The 23,633-nt window shown below is 34.8% G+C and overlaps 1 protein-coding gene across 4 annotated transcripts in view; it reads left to right on the forward strand.

Moving 5' to 3' along the window:
- ROCK1 (Rho associated coiled-coil containing protein kinase 1) overlaps positions 1–23,633 on the forward strand; it is a 148,813-nt gene that overhangs the window by 81,768 nt on the left and 43,412 nt on the right. For 2 of the 4 annotated variants that reach the window (XM_082698740.1, XM_082698741.1), the window contains exons 11-16: positions 2,085–2,145; positions 5,830–5,918; positions 8,139–8,187; positions 13,623–13,758; positions 15,295–15,386; positions 15,490–15,736. In XM_082698740.1, the coding sequence (XP_082554866.1) occupies positions 2,085–2,145; positions 5,830–5,918; positions 8,139–8,187; positions 13,623–13,758; positions 15,295–15,386; positions 15,490–15,736 (674 nt within the window). The remainder of the gene's footprint in view (positions 1–2,084; positions 2,146–5,829; positions 5,919–8,138; positions 8,188–13,622; positions 13,759–15,294; positions 15,387–15,489; positions 15,737–23,633) is intronic. The other 2 variants (XM_082698742.1, XM_082698743.1) reach the window with 1 other exon arrangement.

A 23,633-nucleotide genomic window follows, 5' to 3' on the forward strand; every position in this document is an offset into this window, starting at 1 on the left:
GTACATTGTCATGTACTTGATTATGTTCTCTGGTTTTTCCTTGTATCTATATGATGCATATCCCAAACTAATTTCTAAGTTTCTCAGAAGCAGACATTGCTTCTTCAGTACCACTGTCTTACTGAATAACATAACGTTGTTTAGTAATTGCCTATTACATGAATGGTTGAAGGTGTGGTTAATCTTTAAGAATCAGCAAAATACTGATTAGCCTTATGATAATATATAAATATGAGTTACTGGCTGAAATAGGAAACTTCTGAAATCCAAACATAATTCCAATTACCAAAAGTTAGAGATCTTTATTGTTGAAATAAAGATCTTCCATTCTTCCATAAATGAAGAATGATTTTTAATAGTTTAAAGGTTAAACTTTTAGCTATATTTGTAATAATCTAAAACTTTTCATAAGTTACCTAAATGACCAAATTCTATATGAAAGCAGCAATATAATATATAAAATAACTTTGAAAGAAAAAATAAGACAAAAAGTAGAAGAATGAATGGATGTGTACAAGTAGTAGTGTCCTTAACATTTCCAGTGCTGTATTCAAAGTTATATTATTAACTTTGTAGAGGCCAAATATTAACTTTAGTTTGTATAGTATATCATAATTTAGAAGATCTTAGGGATCAAATGGTCTGTTTTCATATCTAATTCAGGTTTCACTGGTGCTGCTATATGCTTTTATTTACATTACATGTTGTGGAATCCCACACTGAATTTCTGAGACATTTGGTAGTTAATGGAATGAAGTTCTGCTAAACCTAGAATTTGTTATTTTTTAAATGGGACCATTTCTCTACAAATCTGCTACTTAGGGCCTATTACTGCCTCCTCATTATTTGATTCTGTAGTTGATCTAAGTAATTTTCCAAAGAAAACATAAAAAGTGATATATTTTCCTGTTTTGTTTTGTTTTGTTTTAGAGTACTGTAATATGTGTTTAATGGTACTTAAAGGAACTTTTCTTCTTCTTTTTTTAATTATTAATGAATGCATTGAATTCATATATAATGAATATGTAGCTAATAATAGCTGCCCTATAACAACTAAGAAGTGTATAGTAGCTATTTGATTTCTTTTTGAGGGTTTTCTCCTAATGAACCAATGTGGTGACTGTAGTGGTGGTTATGATAGAAGAATTAATAGTGGTAGTTGTAGCATGTTAGAGGCAGTAGCAGAAGCAGCCGTAGTAACTCACCTATATATAACATTTGGGAGCTTAGAAAAATTTTTTTATATGACCTGTTTAAATGTGTTAATCTCATGTATAAAGACTTCTAAAGGTCACTACTATCTTAGATGTAATTCTGACTTTAGTGGATTTAAAGAAAGAACCCTGTAAGCCTTAGAGTCTCAAAAGATTAGCAGGACATCACCTGAACTTTAGGTTATGTTAACCACTTAAGGCAAAACTCTTTTTTGTCCAGAAAGGCAGTATCATCCTTGGCTGAAGAATAATTGAGGCAGGGAGAGAAAGAAGTTCTGTTCATGTCTTTACAACTCAGCAATTCCTTATCCCCAATCCCTAATCCAAAAATCTCTAAAAACTGGGGGACCCGGGTGGCTCAGTCAGTTAAGTGTCCTGACTCTTGATTTGCCTCAGGTCATGATGTCAGGGTTGTGAGTCCAAGTCCTGGGCATGGAGCCTACTTAAAAAAATAAAAACAAATAAAACCACAAAGCTCTAAAAACTGAAAACATCTTAGTGATTTGTTTGGTGGCAAAAGCTTCCATAAGCTGCTCTCATGGCCAAAAACCTAATTTGAACTAACTGGAGATTCTTGGTTTTTAATTTATCCTACTTGGTATGAATATTCATATGTTTTGCTGCAGGAATAGTAAAGTGTATAATTACAGAGTGCTGCTTCTGACCTAACTGGGGATTTTAGTTAACATATGTATCACTTTTTACTTCCTAAGTAAAGAATTATGAATTTGTACTCAACTTTGAAAAAGCATAGCAAGTACAATACTGCACAAAAAAATAGGCACATAGCATATATTACTGGTTGTTATTGAATATTGAAGAGTTTTTTGGGTTTTTTTTTTTTACTTTTAAAAACTCTTTTCCTCTCAGATACTTATCTTCAGCAAATCCTAATGATAACCGAAGTAGCCCCAATGTGGATAAAAGCTTGGTAGGTATTTTCTTATTACTTTATAAAAAATTGTTTTGTGGATGGTATATTTTGTGTACATGATATTTAAGTAAGTATGTATTGCTTCTGAATGTGTAGTTAGTGAACTTAAATTTTGATAGCACTTTTAACTTACTGTCTCCTTCCAACTTGATTTCTTGCCTGAATATCAAGGGGAATATTTTATGTGGAGGTCATTAGTAAACTATAAATTGCTACACATATTGACAGTGAAAGTCTTTCTAATCTTTGGAATTAGGAATTTATAATAATCAGTTTATCAGTAAGGATCTTGACATCAAAAGATTACACATTCAGAAGCCTTAACTAAAGCAAGTTTTGTGTATATGATAAAATATACATAACATAAAATTTAGTTTTTAAGAGTACAATTCATTGTCATTAATCACCTTTACATTATTATATAACTACCACATCTGTCTCCAGAACTTTTTCTTCATTCCAGAGTAAAACTTCATACACATTAAACTCTTTATTCTACTCCCTGCAGCCCTGAGTAACCACTATCCTACTTTCTCTGTCTCTATGAATTTGATTATGCTAGGGGTACCTCATGTAAGTGGAATCATACAATTTGGACTTTTGGTGATTGGCTTATTTGACTTAGCCATAATATCCTCAGGATTTCTCCATATTGTAACATGTATCAGAATTGATTCCTTTTTAAGACTGAATATATTCTAGTGTATGAATATATCACATTTTGTTTATTTATTAAGAGAGTTTAACGAAAGGGCTATTTACAGTGCTATGAGCAGGGTCAAGGGGAGCAGTGAATAAAGGATGCAAAAATACCCATTGATTATCAGCAAGGGGAAGTTATTGTCCCCAGTCTAAAGGGACAAAGAGATACAAGTATTGTTACCACAGCTCAGAAAAGTCTACCATCATCAAAGAGGAACATAGAATATGGAATACTGCCAGCACCACAATATGACAAAGGGTGGGGAGAATGATTATTTTCTTCCTCCCACCTTATGATTTGCTGCTGGTGTCTCTCATATGTTCAATTGAACCCTAAAGTCACAGGTCAGTAAAATCCAGGTAATGAAATCTGTAGATTACAAGGCAAAAGTAGGGCAGAGGATGGATTTCATGGCTAGAAAGGAGAGGGAGCAAATGTATAGTACAGTCAAGCATCTGATTTGTCCACTGAAGATTACTGTTGTAAGTAAATACTAGAGACAGGAGTCCTTTTTATTGTCAATATAGCTTATGTTCATGAGACATTTAAAAAAAAAATCTTACTTAGATTTGAGACAAGGTCCTTTTGGGTTGACCAGGACTCTTCTTTAAAATATTAGACATTAATTGTGGTGCTTGGCTGGCTCATTTGGTAGAGTTTGACTCGATCTCAGGGTTGTGAGTTCAAGCCCCATGTTGGGTATAGAGCTTACTTAAAAAAATACTAGAAGTAATTATTTGGCCACTGTTGGAGCATTCTTTAAACTCTTGTACTGTAGCCTACGTATTGGGGGGAGGGGAAGAGGTAGCAATCAGTTTTTAAAAGCTGATGTAATTCTTTCTCCTTGATACATTTATTCTTTAATTAAGAGAACATGCAAGGTGAAGGGAGAGTGGAAGAAAAGGAGAATGGACTGTATGAGGACTTGTTAGCTCTTTTGACGATCTCTCTTTTAAATTCTCATCTCACCAGAGCTATTTCCCAGGCTCAGAAATCTTGAAAGAAACTTGACCTAGGGAGGGTGATGGTAAGGAGCTGCTATAACCCAGCTCTCACTGTATTACTTATCTGTAGGATTAGTAGTACATAGAACTTTAAAAAATATTTAGTGGAATCGTGTTTCTTTGGGCTGATCTTGTTCAGTGTAATTGCCAGAAGTTCCTGTCACTGGCTGCTGCTATCTTTTATCTTGCTCTGGTAAGATCACAGGGGAAGTAGAAAACTTTGGTGTCTCTTACTGTTTCTGTTAACATGGAGATAAATAGAAAAGTCAACTAATTTAATTTTCAACTCTTCCTTTAAAGCCTTCCAGCAGAGATGCTAATGAACAGCTTTGCAGTTGACAAATAGAATGAATAATTTTCATTCCTGTCTTAAATTTTCTTTTTTACTGCAAATGACACTGATAATCCCTCCTCCTTGGAACTTCCATAACTCTTTGATGTTCCCATTATTTCCTTCCCACCGCTTTAGATTATATTTTCAGTCCTTTTTGCAGGCTCTCTTCCTTCCTCCTCTTCCACCTCCCCGCTCCTCCGCGCCGCCTTTAGTTGTTAAATGTTTCTCAAGGTGATTCTGATCTTTGCTTTCTGCTCATTTTCTATAAGTAATCTTGTGTATATACAGCTTGCTCTTCTAAACTCCAGACCTGTATCTCTCCTCTCTCTCTTTGACTGGATTTCTCTTTTTGTGCTTCTTTCAGGTACCTCAGTCTAGGCCAGAGCTAAATTCAGTAGTTCTCTCTCTAACCCTTCCTCAGCAGTTTTTACTGTGTTGCCTATCTTTTGTATGGTACTCTGTTCCTCTTCTCTTCTTTCTTTTTCCTTCTTTTTCCTTCCTTCCTGCCTGCCTGCCTTTCTTTTGCCTTTCTTTCTTATGTTGACACTTTTTAGAAAATAATCCTACTTTGATCTTTAAAAATTTTTTATTATTGAAGTATAGTTGACATACAGTGATACAGTAGTTCCAGGTATACAACATAGTGACTTGACAATTCTATACATTACACAATGCTCACTGTAACTAAGTGTAGTTGCCAACTGTCACCATACATTTATTATATATATTCCCAATGCTGCAGTTATTCATCTCTTTTCTTATTTCTATTCAGTTGTTAGGTTATAAATTTTACCTTCTGACTAACACAGTTATTCATTTCCTCCTCTTCATTCCTGTAGCCTCTGCCTCATGTCAATCGTATATACTCTTGCCTGAACCATCTCAAAATCCTGTTAACTGGTTAATTTGATTAGAATTTGTCTGCCCTCTACTCTCTTCACCTTATTGTTACTGAAGTGATGGTTCTAAAATGCCAGTACTATGTTGTTTGCCATTTTAAAATTCTTAAAGGTTAAAGTCCCTAACTACTGTTTTTGCCTACAATAATCATAGTCTCGCTCACCTTTTCAGATTTTATGAGACTCGTTCTCTGTATTATGTTCTGTGCTGTGCATATACTTTATTTCTTTCTGTATACAAAATATATCATATTTTCTTCTTCTATACTTTTAGACTCATTCATTCTGTCTAAAATGCCTTTTTTTCTACTGCCTTCTCCACTTAGTAAATATCTTTATCTTATAGGTCTGATCTCAAACATTACATTTTCCTGGCAGAATTAGATGTGACCCCTTCCCTCCTTCAGAACACCTTATATATAACCCTGTCATCACCACATTATATTGTAATATTTGTTTGTGTCTTTGGATTATTGTAGGTTTTTTTCACCCTCCTATTCCTTTATGCCCCTCTGTTTAATTCTTAGCCTCTTGAGCACAGGGACCAAATCTTAATTTTTTATATTACTAATGCCTACCACAGTGCCTGACATATTTCTAGATGTTGAAAAAATGCTTATTAAGTTAATAGCAATTTCAGATAGAAAGGAAAAAGGAATGGTAACATATCTGTTATTTTTAAGTTCTCTATTAATATTCTTAGTAGGATGAGTTTTGTTTTATTTTGTTTTTTAATTAAAGCAGGAAAATTTGCAAAAAACAATTTATAAGCTGGAAGAACAGCTGCATAATGAAATGCAATTAAAAGATGAAATGGAGCAGAAGTGCAGGTGAGAAAGTACTTTTTATATTTTTAATACTAAAAATTGTATAGCACATACTTATTTTAAAACTTGCCCTCTATAAAACACTTGAAAAGTAATTGGAAATGAAGTGGAGGTATAAAAGTTGCTGGTTATATTCATTCAATGAAGAATGTCTTGGCTAGAATTGGAAAGTAATATTTAAGTTGGCATTAGTTACAGATATATTGTCCTCATAATATTTAAAGTGCATTTGTTCCTGGCAGTTTTGATTAAAAAACTATAATGCTGATTCACTTAGTGCCTGACTTGTTACTTTTTTCTGCCATTTTAATTATCTGACTGAAAGGGCAAATTAGTTGACATTAAATAAGGTGCTTCCTAAAATATAAATGTTATTAAATGTAAGATTCATTAAATCTAATAAGAATCTGTATATTTATGAAATATATAATCAAAATTATTTGAAATAACCTAGCAAAATGTTGTTACTTATTAACTACAAACAATAACTTTATATTTTTTGTGGATGGTATTGAACAAATGAAATATAGCAGTAACATAGAGATCAATGAGTATTCGACAAATGGAACTGGGGAACTTGCAATTTTGTGATTGAGCCAAAGAGGAAACAAGTAATATTCTCATTGCAAACTGTTCCGGATAGATTAAAAACATAAGTATATAATACAAACTTTTTTCAGAAAAAAACACAATATAAGTAAATAATTAACTGATCCCAGGATTTGGAAAAAATTCCCAATTATGAAATATGGAAATAAGGGAAGGAAATGGAAATAAATATGACAAGAAGTTTCTTTACCCAAAATTAAACTAGTGATTGTGGCAGTGTAGGGTATCATTTTGAGGAAGAAGTAGGAATGGTCAGAGTGGCCTGCAATGATAGGAAAATGTTGGGGGAAAGGGGGAAGCCTGAGATGGGGGTAGGAAGGTTGACAGAATCTAGGTCTTAGAGGACTTTGTTTTTGACAAGCTAAGGAACTTGGAATATATCCTGAAGATGATGGAAAAATATTGAAAGTCATTCAACTAAGTAAAAAACTGATAAAATTTTACTTTTTAAGAAGAACTCTGGTTAGTTGGCAGCACTTGACATTTATTCAACTAAATGGGAATGAGAGAGGAAGATGAGTCAAGGATGAATCTTAGGTTATATCTTAGGGATACCTAGAAAACAAAATGATATGGGGTAAGGGTCTGGAGCAGAGGGAATAACATTTTGGGCATGCTGAGTGAGGTATTTGATGAAGCATCCATGTGAAACATTGTACATGCAGATTTGAAGCCAAGGGTTGTGTTCAGAGCCAAAGAAAACAAATTGTGGAGATAATACACTTTCAGTTTATCTCAATTTTTTGACTGGGTTGTTCCATGGTACATTTACTCGGTTATATATGCCACGTTGCCCTTCATTATTTAATCTTGTATAAAGCTTAAGTAGCTAATTTTTGTTTATTAGCAAGTACTGTGTGAGGGAGTTCAAGGATCCTTAACTTGGAATCCGTAGACCTCCCCCAGAGGGTGCATGGATAGAATTCAAGTTCTTAAACTTGGATGAGAAAAAGTGTTTTCCATAACTTATAAGGAAAATTCAGCATTTCTTTCTACTATGAACAAAAGCAGTAGTCTACATTTATTAGCAATAGTTGTGAATTTTTTATTACTAATAGATACCATAAATATTTTCATATATTATAGTTGTTATTCCTAAATATCATTTGCGCTTATCACTACTTTGAAATTACTACCACTAGATCTTGTGGTTTAATGTATTAATAAAGAAGCACACATACTACTGAAACATACATTTTATTTATTTATTTAAAGGAGAGACAGAGAGAGAGGGCGCCCATATGCCGGCGAGCATGGAGAGGGGGTGGTCTTAAACAGGGCTCGACCTCTCATGACCCTGAGATCATGACCGGAGCCAAAATTCAAAAGTTGAATGCTTAACTGACTGAGCCACCTGGTCACCCTCATGTATTTTTTTAAACTTAAGACTGAATTTTAATGTGTTTTTGGTTTTTTTAAATCCTAGATTTTATTTTATATTTTAAAATACATTATTTTGAGAAAAGGCCACAGGCTTCCCTAGACTGCCAAAGGAATCCACAGCACCAAAGATGTTAAGACATCTTTGTTTAAGTGGGAAAGTAATGAATGTGGTATTCCACCACTGGGCAATAAAAAACATATTTCTAATCTTTACTGCTCTTGTTTTTACAGAACTTCAAAGATAAAGCTAGACAAGATAATGAAAGAATTGGATGAAGAGGTACTTTTTGTTTTCTAATCAGAAGTTTTCCTTTTTGAGAGTTTTTTCCTTTTTCAGATTGTTTTGTTTTCTAAGAAAATTGCATTTGAACTTTATACGTTGATGTACAGAAGAGAGTCAAAGAACTCTGATGAAGCATTACTTAGGAGCTGCAGCTTCAACTGATATAGATTAGATTATACTTCTGTTTCCTTTGTGTATGTACTTTTATTTTAGAACCATGTTAAAATTTTAGTACATAAATTTCATTTCAGTGGTTCTTAACATTTGAAAAGTGAGAAAGGAGCAAGAGAATCAAATGGGATCTGGAGCTACAGCAGAAAGAGACAAATAGAAAAGAGGAAAGAGTACAATTTTTAAAAAGTCCTTTTTAAAAGGACTTTAACATAATTTTATGTGATCAAATGGGGAATGTATTGATTTTAGAATTACTCATGTTTTCCATGATCACCTAATAAGTCTTTAGTAGGGAAACATTTCATGAATCAGTTGTTTGTTTGCAAATATATAATACATTGTCTTCCTTTTGATCACCTTATAATGTCTTTTCATTATGTGTATAGAGAGTACCCTAAAAAGAAGTATACTTTTTATAGCCTTATTGATTTCTTCCTTTTTTTTTTTTTTTTTTTTTTTTCAGATTTAATCTTTAATGGTTTTGTGCTGTCTTCATTTTCTCTTTTCTTAAGGAATAGTATTTGTCAGTGGCTTGTTTTTTGTTTTTTTCATTTGTAGCTTTGGATATGCATATACATTTAATACATATATATATATATACATACATACATACACATGTAATACAAATAGGTACAATATTTCACCAACTTACATTGGTCAGTGTGTATGTAGCACAATTTATTAAGCTCTAAATATGTAAGAAATCCATTTTGCAAATCCTCAGCTTTGGATATTTCATTTCTAAAAAACAGATAAAATTCAATCCACTAAGAAGGCATAGCATTCATAAATTTGTATCCACCAAATAACAGAGCTATAAAATATGTGAAATAAAAGCTGATAAAACTGAAAAGATAGACAAATCCACAATTATGTTGGAGACTCCAGTATCACTGTATAGACCAAAAATCCATGTACAGGAGAACTCAACCACACCATCAGCCAACAAGATCTTTTTAACAGTTCTAGAATCTTGTACCCAACAACAGCAAAATACACATTCTTTTCAAACACTCAATACATACCAACATAGACCATATCCCGAACAAACTTCGACAAATTAAAAAAATTAAAATCATAGAGTGTGTTCCCTGACCAAAATGTAATCAAACTAGAATGACTAACAGATATTGGGCAAATCTGCAAACATATGGAAACTAAACAACACAGTTCTAAATAATCCATAGATCAAAGAGTAAGTCTTAATGGGAATGGAAGAATATGTTGGAATGTTAATTATGTCCCATAAAGTTGATGTTTATTTGTTTTGTTTTGTTTTTAAGATTTATTTGTTTATTTGAGAGAGAAAGCACAAGCAGGAGGAAGGGCTGAGGGAAAGGGAGAGAGCACCTTCAGAAGCACTGAGCCACCCAGGTGCCCCCTCATAAAGTTATATTGAAGAGTTATAGCTTATAAGAAAAAACGAAATCTTGTCATTTGCAACAAGATAGATGGTCCAAGAGGGTTTTATGCTTAGTGAAATAAGGCAGACAGAGAAAGAGACTATTTAATTTCATTTATATGTAGAAACTAGAAAACAAAACAAAAAAACAGACTCTTAAATACAGAGAACAAACTGAAGGTTGTTGGGATATGGGTGATGTAGTAGGTGAAGAGGATTAAGAGGTACAAACTTCCAGTTATAAAATAAATAAGTCATGAAGATAAAATGTATGATATAGGGAATATAGCTAGGTATATTGTAATAATGTTATATGGTGACTACACGTACATTGAGAACTGTCAAATTGCTGTGTTGTACTCCTGAAACTATCACAACATTGTGTGTTAACTATACCTCAATAATAAAATAAGTCGGGGCGCCTGGGTGGCTCAGTGGGTTGGGCCACTGCCTTCGGCTCAGGTCATGATCTCGGGGTCCTGGGATCGAGTCCCACATCGGGCTCTCTGCTTAGCGGGGAGCCTGCTTTCTCCTCTCTCTCTCTCTGCCTACTTGTGATCTCTGTCTGTCAAATAAATAAATAAAATCTTTAAAAAGAAAATAATAAAATAAGTTATTGTTTTTCATCTTTAAAAAAATACTTGAACAATGAAAATAAAATATCAAAAGTTGTGGGATGCAGCTGACATAGTGCCTAAGGGAGATTTATACACTAAAGGCACACATTTAAAAAGATGAAAAAAATCTCAAATCAGTCATCAGAGCTTCTACCTCAAGAATGTAGAAGTGCAAAATAAACCCAAAGCTAGACAGAAGGGGAAATAAAATAAGAGCAGTGACCAAAGGAATTGAAAATAAAAACAGTAGGGAAAATCAATGAAAACAGAAAGCCAGCTGTTTGGAAAATTGACACACCTCTAGCAAGATTGATAGAGGAAAAAGAGGACACAAATGATCAGTATCAGGAATAAAACAGGGCAGGCATATCACTAGACTCCCTATAGATAATCAAAAGGATTATAAAGGAATGCTACAAACAATCCTAAACATATAAGTGTGAAATTTAGGTAAACTGGACTAGTTCCTCCAAAAGTACAAACTAGAGGGTATAGCTCAGTGGTAGAGCATGTGACTGCAAAAGTATAAACTACCACAGCTCACACAATGTGAAATAGAGTATTTGAATAGCCCTATATAACGATCATGAATTCATAATTTAAAAGTTTCCCAAAAGTTAGGGATTCCTGGGTGGGTCATTTGGTTAAGCATCTGACTCTTGGTTTTGGCTTACGTCATGACCATCTTATGGGTTGTGGGATTGAGCTCCCCATGAGGCTCCATGTTCAGTGGAGAGTCTGCTTGAAGATGCTCTCTCCTCTTCCTCTCCCCCAACTAGGTCACATATGCATGCTCTCTCTCTTTCTCAAATAAGTCTTTAAAAAACATAAAAATAAAAGTTGTCCAAAAAGTAATCTCCAGGACCAGGTGGTTTTACTAGAGAGATCTACCAAATGTTTTAAGGAGAATTAGTACCAGTTCTACACTATCTCTTCCCAAATATATAAAAGAAGGGAACACTCCCCAATGAGTTTTATGAAACTAGAATTACCCAGATAACTAAATCTAACCAAGAGAGTACTACAGAGATAACCACACATTGTTATCTCTTGTTTACAGCCTACTGACTTTTTACAAAGGTTCAAAAGCAATTTTTAACAAGTGGTACAGGAGCAGTTGGATATCCATAGACCAAGATATGAACCTCAACTTAAGTCTCATATTTTATGTAAAAATTAACTCAAAATGGGTCATACATTTAAAGGTGAACATAAAACTTTTAGGAAAAAAAGTGAAAATCCTTGGGACTTACAGCTTGGTGAAAAGTTCTTAGACATGACACCACAAACATGATTCACATAAGAATAGTAATTCAACAAATTGGACTTCATCAGGATTTGTTCTGTGAAAGACCATGATAAGAAGATGAAGTGACAAGATATAGATTGGAAACTATGTATCTCAAAAAGGAATCTGTAGAATATTTAAAGAACTCTAAAGCTTAACAGTAAATAAACAAATATCCCATTTGAAAATTGGCAGAATACATGTATCTTTTCTCAGAGTAGATAACAAACACATGAAAAGATGTTTAACATCATTAACCATGAGGGAAATGCAAATAAAACTACCATGAGATATCATTTTATAATCATTAGAACAAGTAGAATAAAAAATAGTATCAGTACTAAAACTGGCAAGAATACAGGAAAACTGGTTCATTCATACATTATAGATGGGAATGTAAAGTTGTACAGTCAATCTGGAAAATACTTTGGCAGTTTCCTAAAATACCAAACATGCAACTACCAGGTGACCCAGCAATTGCACTTTTGGGCATTTATCCCAGAAAAGCTGAAAACAGATCCTCAAAAAACCTGTGTACTCTTGTTCATAATAGCCTTATTTGTTAATAGCCAAAAACTAGAAATAATCACAATGTCCTTACCATAGGTGAATGATCGAACCAACTTTGATATATCTGTATCATAGTGTACTACTCAGCAACAAAAAGGCATGAACTATTGATAACATACAGCCCAGATGGATCTCATGGGCATTATATTCACTGTAAAAAGCGAGTCCCAAAAAGTCCATACTGTATGATTCCGTTAATATAACATTCTCAAAAAAATGACAAAATTAATACAGATGGAGGACCTATTATTGGTTGCCAGGGATATGGGTGGTGGGAGAAGGGTGATGTGTGCAGCTATAAGTAGTGACTGGCTAGAAGGAGTTGGTTTTGCTGATGGAACAGTTCTCTATCTTGACTGGTGTGGTGGTTACGCGAATCTACACATGAGCTAGAATAACGTAGGACTACACACACTTTAACTGAGTATCAATTTCCTGATCTGTTACTGTACTGTTGTTACATAAAATCTATGTTAGGGGAATGAAACTAGAATTTCATGAGTTTCATGAAGTGTTCATGAAACCTCTCAGTACTATTTTTGCAACCTTCTGAAATGTATAATTATTTCAAACTTTAAAAATGAAAAAAATTAAGTTAATCTTCGAATTGGAAAGACCTTGGATGATCTCCTCAAATTTTAGTAAATCTAACAGCATTTTACTTAAAATATGAGTTTTGTTTGGTGATGGGGAAGCCCAGAAAAAAACACAAGAAAGGAAGTTACCCCAGTGTGGAGTCTTAAAGATAAAAATGAAGCATCAAAAGCAAGAAATGCTGGAAATGGTAACTCAGAAACAATATGGTGGTGGTTTGGGTATTTTTTTTTTTTTTCTTTAACCCTCCCCTCTCGTGTGGTTTCATTTTCTAAAATAAGTATTTCCTTCATTGTTTTTTAATATCCATTAGTATGTAGATACATAGAACATCTTAGAAAAGGTAAATTGTTGAGACAGGAAGAGGATTAAGGGAGACACACTAGCATCTGGTACCATTTGAGTTCTACACCATTTAATTATCAAATGTGTAATTATTATCTTTCATACCTAATGTCTTTAATTTAGAATTGTAAATCAACCAAAATATTGGTAATACAATGCTCTCTGGTCATCTTAAACTAATAAAGCAGCTCTCTGATAAGATTCATTTTTATATTATGGATTTAAAAATCTGAAAAATTTCCATATCTGGTTTGAAAAGGGGGTTCTATCTCTTATAAGGCTAGCTAATTCTGTTCTTAGAAAGTTGTCATTAGCGGTATTTTCTGATTTTGAAACAAAAAATCCATCTTAAGTCTTTGTGTGTTTTATTTTTAAAAAACACAGTATTCCTCTAAATAAATAGTTTAATTTGCAATGGTGACTTGTATCCTTATGTTTTCAGGGGAATCAAAGAAGAAACCTAGAATCTACAGTTTCTCAGATTGAGAAGGAGAAAATGTTGCTACAGCATAGAATTAATGAGTACCAGAGAAAAGCGGAACAGGAAAATGAGAAAAGGAGGAATGTAGAAAATGAAGGTAAATTGTTACTACTTTTGAAAAGCCCTGGAATTTCTAACACTGTTCTTGAAGTCTTTGTCATGAGGTTGTCTTAAATTTAGGGCCTATGATATATTTTTGAAGCCACAATCCTAAGACACCTGATGAACTAATTACCCATGTCCCAAGATAAATGTATAACATATCAAAGTCAGTAATAATGTTTTAGCTAGAAGAGTGATTTTCATCCTTGTGTGCATATTGGAATCTCTTGGGAAGCTTTAAAGACTACTGATGCCTAAGCTCCGGAAATTCTAATTTAGTTGATCTAGATATGTGGCCTGGGCCTTGGTTTCTTGTATAAGCTCTCCAGGTACTTCTATCTAACAAGCAGCCATTTGAGAACCATTAACTAAGATTTCATGTGTTTTCATATTAGTATTAGAAAAACATTTAAAATAGCTTTTGCTTCTACACCCTTTGATCCAGTAATTTCATTTCTAGGAGTTTATTTTATGTATGCATTTGTGCACACATATGCTGACATATAAACAAGATATTTCTAGGATTATGTCTAAGATGTATCTTTAATCGAAAAAAATAGTAAAGATTGTTTAAAACATGAGTGCTTATTTAGAGGGTGCCTGGGTGGCGTAGTGGTTTAAGCCTCTGCCTTCGGCTCAGGTCATGATCTCCGGGTCCTGGGATCCAGCCCCGCATTGGGCTCTCTGCTCAGCAGGGAGCCTGCTTCCCCTCTCTCTCTCTCTGCCTACTTGTGACCTCTCTCTTTCTGTCAAATAAATAAATAAAACCTTTTTTTAAAAAAAAAGCTTATTTAGATATGCTTGAATGGGTGTATAGAAATGCATGCGAAAACATATTAATGTTTGTGTTTTTATGTTTTAGGGTATAGACACCGTCTTAGAAAGAGTATGTAAGAATTAAGTAATAATTGCGTAGGTGGACAGGTAGAGGGACTGAGACCATGGAGGGGGGAAGGCTTATTCTACACCCCAGACCGTTTGGTACCTTTTGAATTTTGACCCATTTTTCAGATATTGAACTATTCAAAGATTTGTGCTATTCAAAAATAAATAATAGAGCTAGGTTTATAACGTTTCACTAAGAGATTGACTTTATTAAGGTATTAAAAAATTTTGAAGTATTACAACAATGGAAACAAATCTGTTACATTCTCTATTGTTGAATTTAAGTATAAATACTTCCATGATGAAAGTTGGCTTTGGGAGTGAGCCTAATGTAACTGACTGTGGCCTAAGACTCAGTTTCATTTTTCTTTTTTTTTTCTTAAGATTTTATTTATTTGTTTGACTGACAGAGATCACAAGTAGACAGAGAGGCAGGCAGAGAGAGAGGAGGAAACAGCTCCCTGCTGAGCAGAGAGCCGGATGTGGGGCTTGATCCCAGGACCCTGAGATCATGACCTGAGCTGAAGGCAGAGGCTTTAACCCACTGAGCCACCCAGGCGCCCCCTCAGTTTCATTTTTTTAAAGGATTTATATGTTTCCTCTATGACAACTTTCTAATTTCTAAATTTTTTCCTTCATTTTCTAGTTTCTACATTAAAGGATCAGTTGGAAGACTTAAAGAAAGTCAGTCAAAATTCACAGCTTGCTAATGAGAAGCTGGCACAATTACAAAAGCAGGTGAGCTTTTGGAATAAGATTTTTTTAAATTATGATTAATTAAAATAAGTTGGTATTTTGGTCAAAAACCTATTCTCTTGCTCTTTTTTTTTTCCCCCAATAGCTAGAAGAAGCCAATGACTTACTTAGAACAGAATCAGACACAGCTGTCAGATTAAGGAAGAGTCACACAGAGATGAGTAAGTCAGTTAGTCAGCTAGAGTCCCTAAACAGAGAATTGCAGGAGAGAAATAGAATTTTAGAGAATTCCAAGACACAGACGGATAAGGACTATTACCAGCTGCAAGCTGTATTAGAAGCTGAACGAAGAGACAGAGGTCATGATTCTGAGATGATTGGAGACCTTCAAGGTAATATTTTTTTCTTATTATGGTAAAATATACATAACATAAAATTTACTGTTTTAACCATTTTTAAGTGTACAGTTCAGTGGCATAAAGTCCAGTCACATTTTTGTGCAACCATCACTACTCTACATCTCCAGAACCTTTTTATCATCCCAAACTAAAATTCTATGCCAATTAAATCATAACTTCCCATTCTCCCTCCTTCCACCCCCTGGTAACCACCATTCTACTCTATTAATTTGACTGTCTCATAAAAGGGGAGTCATACAATATTTATCCTTTTGTATCTGTGTTTTTCATCTTAGTGTAATATTCTTAAGATTTATCTGTGTTATGACATGTATCAGAATTTTCTTCTTTTTTAGATATGGAGAAAAAGGATCCCTCCTGTGCCTCTCCCACCTTTGGTGGGAATGCACATTGGTGCAGCCACTGTGGAAAACTGTGGAGGTTTCTCAAAAATTAAAAATAGAATTACTAGGGGCACCTGGGTGGCTCAGTCAGTTAAGCATCCAGCTCTTGATTTGACTTAGGTCACGATGTCAGGGTCCTGGGGATTGAGCCAGGGTCAGGCTCCGCACTCAGTGGAGAGTCTGCTGGGGATACTTTCTCTCTGGCTCCCTCTACCCCTCCACCTCCTGTGCTTACTCTCTTTTTCTAAAATAAATAAGTCTTTTTAAAAAAGAAAAAATACAGAATTATTACATGACCCAGTAATTCCACTACTGGTTATTTACCCATAGAATACAAAAACACTAATTTGAAAAAGATACATGTGCCCCTATGTTTATTGCCACATTTACAGTAGCCAAGATATGGAAGTAACCCAAGTGTCCCTCCATAGATGAATGAATATAGAAAATGTGGTGTGTGTGTGTGTATGTATATATATGTATATATATGCACAATGGAATAATTACTCAGCCATAAAAAAGAAGGAGGGTATAATGCTGATTGAAGTAAGTCAGAGAAAGACAAATACCATTTGATTTCACTCATAAGTGGATTTTTTTTTAAAGATTTTAATTTATTTATTTGACAGACAGAAATCACAAGTGGGCAGAGAGGCAGGCAGAGAGAGAGAGGAGAAAGCAGGCTCCCTGCTGAGCAGAAAGCCCGATGCGGGGCTCGATCCTAGGACCCTGGGATCATGGCCTGAGCCGCAGGCAGAGGTTTTAACCCACTGAGCCACCCAGGCGCCCCCCATAAGTGGAATTTAAGAAACAAAAGAACAAACAAAAAAGACAAAAAATAGGCACTTAGATACGGAGAACAAACTGGTGGTTGCTAGAGGGATGTGGGTGACATAGGTGGTGAAGGGGATTAAGAGCACACTTAACCAATGAGAACTGAGTAATGTATTGAATTGTAGAATCATTGTATTGTATACCAGGAACTACTATAATACTGTAATTATACTTCAGTTTAAAAAATTCAAATTTAAAAGAGAATTTTTCTTCCATTTTAAGGATGAATAATATTCCACTTTGTGAATGCCACATTTTATCAACAGAAGATAGTTTTTAAATGTTTATTTTTAATTGGGCTAAAGCATTTACCATATTAATCATTTTTAAGTATAAAGTAACATAGTTTTGATCATATTATTCTCTAAGAAAATGATCTTGGGCACCTGGGTGGCTCAGCTGGTTAAGCATCTGACTCGATTTTGGCACACGTCATGATCTCAGGGACATGAGATCCATCCCTGTGTTGGGCTCTGCGCTGGGCCTAGAGCCTGCCTGAGATTCACATGCACTCTCTCTCCAAAAAAAAAAAAAAACAAAAGCGATCTTGAAGTGGTTTCTCTCTCTTTCAGGATAATGCTTACTTTTCTGTCATACTATAATTTGTTCACCGTGACAGGCACCCCTGTGAGGTCAGTAATGTGGTATTTCCAATTTTACAGCTGGATTACCCCGAACTTAATTTTAAAATGTACCTAATTTACAAAAGCCTTACTCAAAGTGGGACTAATCCAGAGAGAAGATTATCACTATTAAAACCTGGGAATTCCTTGTGCATTGTTGGCAGAAATAGAAACTCAATTACAGAAACAATCCCACTAAGAATAAAGGATTAGGTTCTTGGGAAGTTTACTACTACAAATATCAGCAGTCTTTATGAATCTAAAAGGAAAAAGATTGAATGTAACTAATAGTAAAGGAACAGTTTTGGTAATGGTAATATAATGAATTCATTTTCAAAAAGATCCCTGCCTCTCCCAACTTCTCACATATTTTTCTATTCCTATTAGCAACAGCATCCATACTACCTAATCAAAACAGATATGCAGGGAAGTTGCCAGATGGCTCAGGGGAAATTTGGGGGAGGGGTAGTCCTTTTAACCTTAGTCACAGGATGGGAATGTAGTTCAGAGTCTCTTGGGGCTTGATATTAGCTATAATTCTGTGGAGAGAGGTTAGGGTCAGTTTTTGTGACTATGGAAACGGAAATTAGGATCTCCCTTTGGTTTTTAGCTGAGTGTTGTGCAATCTTATTTCTCAGGGACTAGGCTTAAAATAGATCTGAATATAAAACTGAGAAAGTAACCTTATATATGTATTTTAAAAACTTCATACTTCACTTTCCTAAATTGCTTCTCTAAGCTTTTCTTTTTCTTTTTAAGATTGATTAATTTGAGAAAGAGGGTGCAGGGACAGGGAGGGGGCATCAGTGGGAGAGAGTTTCCCAAACAGACTCATACAGACTCCACACTGACTACGAAGCTTGAGGCAGGGCTGGATCCTGAGACCCTAAAATCACAACCCCAGTGGAAACCAAGAATCGGACTTTCAACTGACTGCACCACCCAGGTGGCCCTCCCAGCTTTTTTATATACAACTTACTACCTGTGTAAAAGTCACTTCACCTGCCTTCTTTATCTACAAACCAGAGAAATTAGAATAGGTGACTCAGATATCATTCCAGTTTTTAAATTCTTTAAGTCTGTCATCTTTGGGGTATGATTGAACTTTGAAGTGCCTTTGCTTTCAAGGAAGAGACCATGATCCATACGTTTATCAACAGTGATTTTAACTGAATCTAATTTTTAATTTTTAGATGTTGGTGAAGTTAAGGAAAGTTTATAGCATGCTTTATTGTTGATGTTTATCCTATTTCAGTGCTCCCTAAACTTCAGTTTAGTTTTTAATTTAAATGTGACTCAGAGCTCATATGCATTTAAAAGTGCACACAATTTACATGAGATTCAACATATATACAAAGATACATCATGGTAAAAAAAGAACTTATTTTCTATATTAATTCTTTATAAGGAATTTCAGGTCCCTCAGGTATAAATTTCTCATAGTTTTTGTTTTGTTTTGTTTTTTTAATTTCTCATAGTTTGATGTTGGGCTTCTGACAAGGTCATGATTATTTCTTAGTTGAATGTCTTCCATGTATACATAGTAGGCAGAAGCTTCAATGTATGTATGGGAAATGACTCCTAAAACACAATTGGTTAATAACTGTTTTGGGTTCTGTAGGCCACATATGTATCTCTGTTATATATTCTTTTTTACCTTTTACAACCCTTTAAAAATGAAAAAGCATTCTTAGCTTCATGTCTATAGAAAAACAGCTTGAGGGCCTGAAGTTTGCCAACACCTGGACTCATATTTCAGAAAGGCTGCTGTAGCAGACAAACGCTGGATTCCAAAAGTTTAGGATTTCAAGGCTTAAACAAAGCAAGTGGACAAAGATTGAAATGTCATGAAGGAATCAAAATTTTAAATGAAATTATAAGCTCTTCATCTAGTAGTTAAGTTATTGATTCTTAGATTGAAATGCAAAAAAAAAATGAGTTTTTTAAATTAACCATTTGAAAAAGATTTTTAAAAAACTATTGTTTAGTCAGTTTCTTAACTTTGTGATTTGGAATATTTCAGACATATACCATAGTAGAATATTATAATGACCCAGTGTACTCAACATCCAGCTTCAGTAATCATCTAGCAGCGGTCTTGTTTTTTTTATACCCCAAACCTCTGACACTAAATTATTTTGAAGCAAATCTCAGACATTACTTTGTTTAGTTTATAAATATTTCAGTATGTCTTAAAGATTCTTAAAGAAAAAAATAACCACAATATCATGAAACTTGGAAAAAAGGTGACAATATTGTAACATACCTGGTCGTCAGTGCTCACATTCCTCCGGCAATCCCATAATCTGTTGCTGTTCTTGTATTTATTTTGTTTGAATTTGGATCCTATCAAGGTCTACACATTGCATTTCGTTAATGTGTTCCTTAGGCTTCTTTTATCTACAGATTCCCCCTCCCTTTTTTATTCTTTTTAGTTTGTTGTTGCTGTTATGTGAAGAAATTAAGTTAAAATTTATTTTATTGAACATCTCCTTCTGAATTTTGCTGATTCTGTCTACTGCTGTCAGTTAACATGTTGCTCTGTCTCTTCTGGTACTCTAAGCTGGAACTTCTGGAGACTTGATCTATTTTAGGTAGGGCTTTGGCAAGAATACTTGTAAGCAATATTATTTAAGCACCAGGAGGCAGATAAAATCTGGCAGTATTATTTTGTGATATTAGTAGCCATTAATGATTGTTGCCTAGATCCTGTGTCTATTTAAGAGTTTTCAGCTGTGATGACCAAATTTTATCATTCCTCATTCATTTGTTACCTGGAATACTGCTAAAAAGATAAGCATTTCTCATCATTCATGTAGTACATAGAGGTACAGCTTATAAAAGAAAGATGAAATACATGATTCATTCCTTTTAATAAAGGATTCTCTATCCTCCAAAGATGCCCAGTGACATTTTAAAATATATTTATGAACTCCTGGATTTTAATATATTTGAAATGTGTTAGTCCATTGAAGTATTTTTATTGATGCTCACTTGAGACTAGTGATTGCTTGTTTTTGAACTTTTTATGAATAGAATCATACAGTAAACACTCTTTTGTGTCTGGTTTCTTTGATTACTCCTATGTTTATGAGATTTGTCTGTATTGTTGTATAGGCAATGGTTTGTTCTTCTTGCTGTGTGGTATTCCATTTATTAGGTATGACCACTGCAGTTTATCATTTATTCTATGGTAAAACATGTATACTGCAGTTATTTCCATTTGGGGCTATTATGAATACAAGGAATTTTCTTGTACATGTTTTTTGGTTATCATACCTGTGCGTTTTTTTGGTATACAATTAGGAGTGGCAGAGTCATAGAATGTGTTTAGTTTTAGTAAAAATATCCCAAGTATAGACCTGCTGTGTTTATTGCTCTTTGCTTTATAACACTTTGATATAACTGCCTTTTTTAATAAATTGAGCAATTTATAGCAACCCTGCATTGAGGAAGTCTTTTAGCACTATTTTCCAACATCATTTGTTCATGTCTGTGGGTCACATTTTGGTAATTCTTTAAATATTTCCAACTTTTTCATTATTATTACATGTATTAAAATGAACTCTGATCAGTGATCTTTGGTGTTACTATTGTGATTGTTTTGGGGTGCCATGAACCACACCCATAAAAGATCACAGATTTAATTGATAAATGTTGTGTGTGTGCTGACTGCTCTACCTGCCAGCCTTTCTCCTGCCTCTCTCTCTCTCTTCTTGGGCCTTTGTTCATTGAGGCACAACAATACTGAAATGAGGCCAGTTAACAGTTACCAACAATAACTGCTTAAGTATTCAAGGGAAGGAAAGAGTTGCGTGTCTCTTTAACTCAAGAACTAGAAATGATTAAGCTCAGTGAGGAAGGCATGTTGCAAGCCACAATAGGCTGAAAGCTAGGCCTTTGTGTCAAATAGTATGCCAGGTTGTGAATGCAAAGGAAAAGTTCTTGAAGGAAATTAAAAGTGCTACTTCAGTGAACACATGAATGATAAGAAAGCAAAACAGTCTTAGTGCTAATAGAAGGTTTGAGTTGTCTGGATAGAAGATCAAAGGAACCACAACATTCCCTTAAGCCAAAGCTCAATCCAGAGCCAGGCCTAACTTTCTTTCCAAATCTTTGAGGGCTGAGAGAGGTGAGGAAACTGCAGGAGAAAAGTTTGAACCTGGCAGAGGTTTCCTTAAACATCAAAGTGCAAAGTGAAACAAACCACAAGTGGTTCAGAAGATCTAGCTAAGATCATTACTGAAGGTGGCTACACTGAACAACAGATTTTCAATGTGGATGAAATCACCTTCTTCTATCGGAAGAAGATGCCGTCTTGGCCTTTCACAATTATAGGGGAGAAGTCAGTGATTGGCTTCCAAGCTTCAGAGGAACAGCCTAGCTCTCCTCTTAGGGACTAATGCAGCTGGTAACTTTAAGTTGAAGCCATTCTGAAGTTGAGCATTCTGAAAATCCTAGGGCCCGGAAGAATTATGCTAAATCTACTCTGCCTGTCCTCTAGAAATGGAACAACAAAGCCTAGATGACACCACGTTTGTTTACAAGTGATTGACTGAATATTTTCATCCCACTGCTGAAACCACTGCTCAGAAAAAAGATTTCTTTCAAAATATTACTGCTCATTGCCAATACACCTGGTCACCCAAGAGCTCTGATGGAGATGTACAAAGAGATCAATGTGGCTTTCATGCCTGTTAACTTATTCCTTCTGTAGCTCGTGGATGAAAGGGTAATTTTGTCTTTCAAGTCTTGTGATTTAAGAACTATGTTTCATAAAGCCACAGCTGCCATAGAATTGTTCTGATGGATCCGAGGAAAGTTGATTGTAAACTTCTAGAAGTGATTCACCATTCTAGATGACATTAGGAACATTGATGATTCATGGTAAGAAGTCAAAATATTAACATTACCAGAATTTCAGAAATTGATTCCAACACTCACGGGTGACTTTGAGGGGTTCTAGACTTCAATGGAGGAAGTCACTGCGGATGTGGTAGAAACAGCAAGAGAAGCAGCATTAGAAGTGGAGCCTGAAGGTGTGCAAACTCATGATCAAATTTGAATGGGTGAAGAGTTGCTTCTAATGGATGAGCAAAGAGTGGTTTCTTGAGAGGGGAATCTACGCGTGGTGAAAATGCTGTGAAGATTGTTGAGATGACGATAATGGGTTTAGAATCTTTCCTAAACAAAAGCAGTGGTTGGCTTTGAGAGGACTGACTCCAGTTTGGAAAGAAGTTCTATGGGTAAAATGCTGTCCAACAGCATTCATGCTACAGAGAAGTCTTGTGAAAGGAAGAGTCAATCGATATGGCAAACTTCATGGTTGTCTTATTTTAAGAAATTGTCTTAGGCACCCCAAACCTTAGTAACCACCACTGTGATCAGCAGCCAAAACATGGAGGCAAAACCCTCCCCCAGCAAAAAGATTGACTCCTGGAAGCTCAGATAATGGTCAGTATTTTTTAGCAAAAAGTATTTTTAAATTAAGGTATGTACATTTTTAAGGCAAAATGCTATTGTGCAATTAATAGGCTCTAGAGTGTTGTGTAAGTGTAACTTTTATATGTACCAGGAAACCAAAAAATTAATTCAGTTGACTTCATCGAGATATTCACTTTATTGCTGTGGTCTGAAACTCAACCCACAGTATTTCTGAGTATGCCTGTATATATCAAAGTGGCTACCCCAGTTTACATTCACCAGGGGTGTATGACAGTTCCATTTGCTCCACTTCCTCATTAAGGACAGTATTCATTCCCCACTGAATATGTCAGCATTGATGTTTTAGCCATTCTAATGGGGTGTGATGGTATTTCCTTATGGGTTAATTTGCATTTTCCTGGTGTCTAAAATTGAGCAGCTCTACATGTTTATTGATAGTTTGTGATGTGCTGTTCATGTCTTTTGCCTCTTTTTTTTAATTGGATTGTTTGCCATTATTGTTTTTTATGCGCACTAGGTATTAGTCCTCTATCAAATACATGTATCATAGTTGTTTTCTCCCTCTCTTTGTTTTGCCTTTTTACT

Source organism: Mustela nivalis (assembly GCF_964662115.1).
Source record: "Mustela nivalis genome assembly, chromosome: 14".
In the NCBI taxonomy this organism is placed as follows: Eukaryota; Metazoa; Chordata; class Mammalia; order Carnivora; family Mustelidae; genus Mustela; species Mustela nivalis.